The sequence below is a fragment of the Tenrec ecaudatus genome, chromosome X, assembly GCF_050624435.1.
Source record: "Tenrec ecaudatus isolate mTenEca1 chromosome X, mTenEca1.hap1, whole genome shotgun sequence".
Lineage (NCBI taxonomy): Eukaryota > Metazoa > Chordata > Mammalia > Afrosoricida > Tenrecidae > Tenrec > Tenrec ecaudatus.
Window position 1 is genome coordinate 93,752,833 of NC_134548.1, and position 2,663 is coordinate 93,755,495.

Consider the following 2,663-nt stretch of genomic DNA (forward strand, 5'->3'; position numbering starts at 1 on the left):
ACACATCTGATGACAGTGGGAAAATCCTGGATTTCCTGCCTTACTCTCAGCCAACTTTGGAGACCAGAGAGAGGTAAGGTCAAACAAGTCAACCATCATTGCTCCTTGGAATCTCAGAGAGGTACTGATCTCAGGATGAAGCCTCAGGACAAGGGAGGGCATATCTCAGGTCACCCCACAGTCAATGCAGTGACTGAGGAGACCACCCTTTAAATAGAAGGGACAGTAAGACCTCTGACTTTCTTTCCTTCTTTTAGGTCTTGAAAGTCCAGGCCAGGGAGAAGGGCTGTGGTGCTTCCCCCTCACTTCTTGACATCTGATCCCAAGAAAGTGAGACCTATGCTCTGAGGATCCAGCCATCAGGCAAACACGGGGACGGGCTCTGAGCTTCTTCATGGAGGAGACCAGAAAATTATGAATAACAGCTAAAGGGCCTATGAGTGATGCCCAGACAGGTATCAGTACTGGGAGATTTGGGTCACCATGGTAAACTGTAGTTCTCCATATATGCCTTTCGGGGTCTCAGGGGGATGCTTGCCTTGATTATAGGTGTCACTTTCACAGCAGTAGAAGTAAAGGGGGACAGGAGAGCTGCCATCCCACTTCACAGGCTACTCTAAACATAACCTGCCCCCCCTCCCCCCGAAGAATGGAGAATCCCCCTGTATGAGACCCTGCTCTCAGCCCCAGTAAATGTCAGGCAGAGCTAGCAGGCAGTGACCTATTTCATACTCTACTTTCCTTCACAGAATTCTCAAATACAGGCTCCCAGGAGCAACGAAAGTTTCATGATCCTAGGAGAGTGCCCTCATGGGAAACCGAAGAGGTGGTTCGGTAAAGCCAAATAGACATCTTCAGGCTGAAGGGTCCATATCTTCTCAGCATCCCACGGCCCCCGATCTCAGATCACCTGCTGTACAGCCTCGGGTATTGATTGTTGCCCTTGACCAGAAGAACCATGCCTCTACATCATAAGTATAAATCCAAGAAGGAACACCAGCAAGTTCAAGGGGAGGCCCGTGATCATGGAGGTGTTCACACTGAGGCAGCAGTGCAACTAGAGACCAGTTCCTTCTCCTCCTCTCCACTTCGTGAGAGGAACCCCCAGAGATCTGCTGCTGCTGAGGTCCCTCATACGCCCCAAGAGCCCCAGGAACTCTTTTCCACCATCAAGACTTCTATAGACAGAGTAGCTGACAAAGGGGAAAAGGGACCATCTAAGGAGAGTTTTCCTTCCCCCAACAATGAGGACTTGTGCCTTGACACTCTGAACTTTAGGGTAGACATACTGGAGCACTTTATGCTGTACAAGTTTAAAATGAAGCAGCACGTTTCCAAGATAGACATGATGAAGATTATCAGCCCCAGATTCAAAGACCAGTTTCATCAGATTCTGAAGAAGGTAGCTGAGCACCTTGAGGTGGGATATGCAGTTGAAGTCTGGAAATCTTACTCCATCTTTGACTCTTACTTTCTTGTCAGCAAACTATGCCTCCCTAACAATGGAAGGGTCTATCCTGGAAGGGGCTTGCCCAAGACAAGCCTATTGATGACAGTGCTGGGGGTGATTTTAATGAAGGGCCACCATGCCACGGCACAGGAGATCTGGGAATTCCTCAGGATGGTGCGTGTATTTCCGGGGAAGAAGCATTATATCTATGGAGAGCCCAAGAGGCTCCTTACCAAAGACCTGGTCAAGCTGAGGTACTTGGAGTACCGCAAGGTACCTAATAGTGATCCCCCCTGCTATGAATTCCTGTGGGGCCCCAGAGCTTTTTCTGATAGGTCCAGGGCCAAAATACTTGAGTTTGTGGCCAAAGTCATCAATGTTGCTCCCACTCCCCTCTCATCCCTGTATGAGCAGACTGAAGAAGAGGAAGGGAGACCCCAAACCCACCTGACAGCCATGGCGAATGCTGCTCTCCTAGCGGCAGCCTTCAACTGGCTTAGGGGTCGCAACTCTCCTCGCCCCATATGAAAACTGTGGTTTCTTCTACTCAGATTAGATGATCTGACCTGAAATTTGAGAATATTTGGAAAACCTCAAGGAACCCCTATGTTAGATTGTTGGAGTCATGAAATGCCAGGGGCAGAAAATAAAGCCAGATAAATTCTTGACTTGTCCATGTTCTTTATTTACTGACTGAACCATTGGTTGCCAAAAGGCACAGGGCACACTTGGGAAAGGTTATATAAATTCTTTCTGGATTGCTAGATCACATTTTTCAAAATAGTTTTCATGTCATTTGCAACACATATTTTATGATCTGAGTGTTCAAACAAATTAAGAAGTATACAATCACCAAAATTATTTTGGGTCCTTTCCTTCTCATACACATGCTCGTGAGTTCCGCGGGTCTCCCCATCCTCTCCTGCCATGCCCCTAGGTGGTTAGGAATCCAGGTTCGCTGTCTGTAGATGTACCTATCCCAGATTTTGTATACAGACGTGGGAAAAAGCACAATCTGGAAGTTAACAAACAAAACAAGGCAGCATAACACCAGTGAGTAGAAAAGACAGGAAAATCTCATTTAAATCAAGCTGCAACAACTTTAAAATGGGTCCACAAAGATACCAAGTTTAAGGAAGTACATTTTAACCTAAGCCATCTGCTCTCATCAACGTTACCATGCTCTGTGTTTGATACCAAGGTATTCACATCC

The 2,663-nt window shown here is 47.0% G+C and overlaps 1 protein-coding gene across 1 annotated transcript; it reads left to right on the plus strand.

The window, feature by feature from the left end:
* Positions 1-958: 958 nt before the first annotated feature.
* On the plus strand, positions 959-1,978 carry LOC142433526 (melanoma-associated antigen B5-like). The gene has a single exon (XM_075538398.1). It carries the CDS (start codon positions 959-961, stop codon positions 1,976-1,978), a length of 1,020 nt encoding a protein of 339 aa, XP_075394513.1.
* The last annotated feature ends 685 nt before the right edge of the window (positions 1,979-2,663 follow it).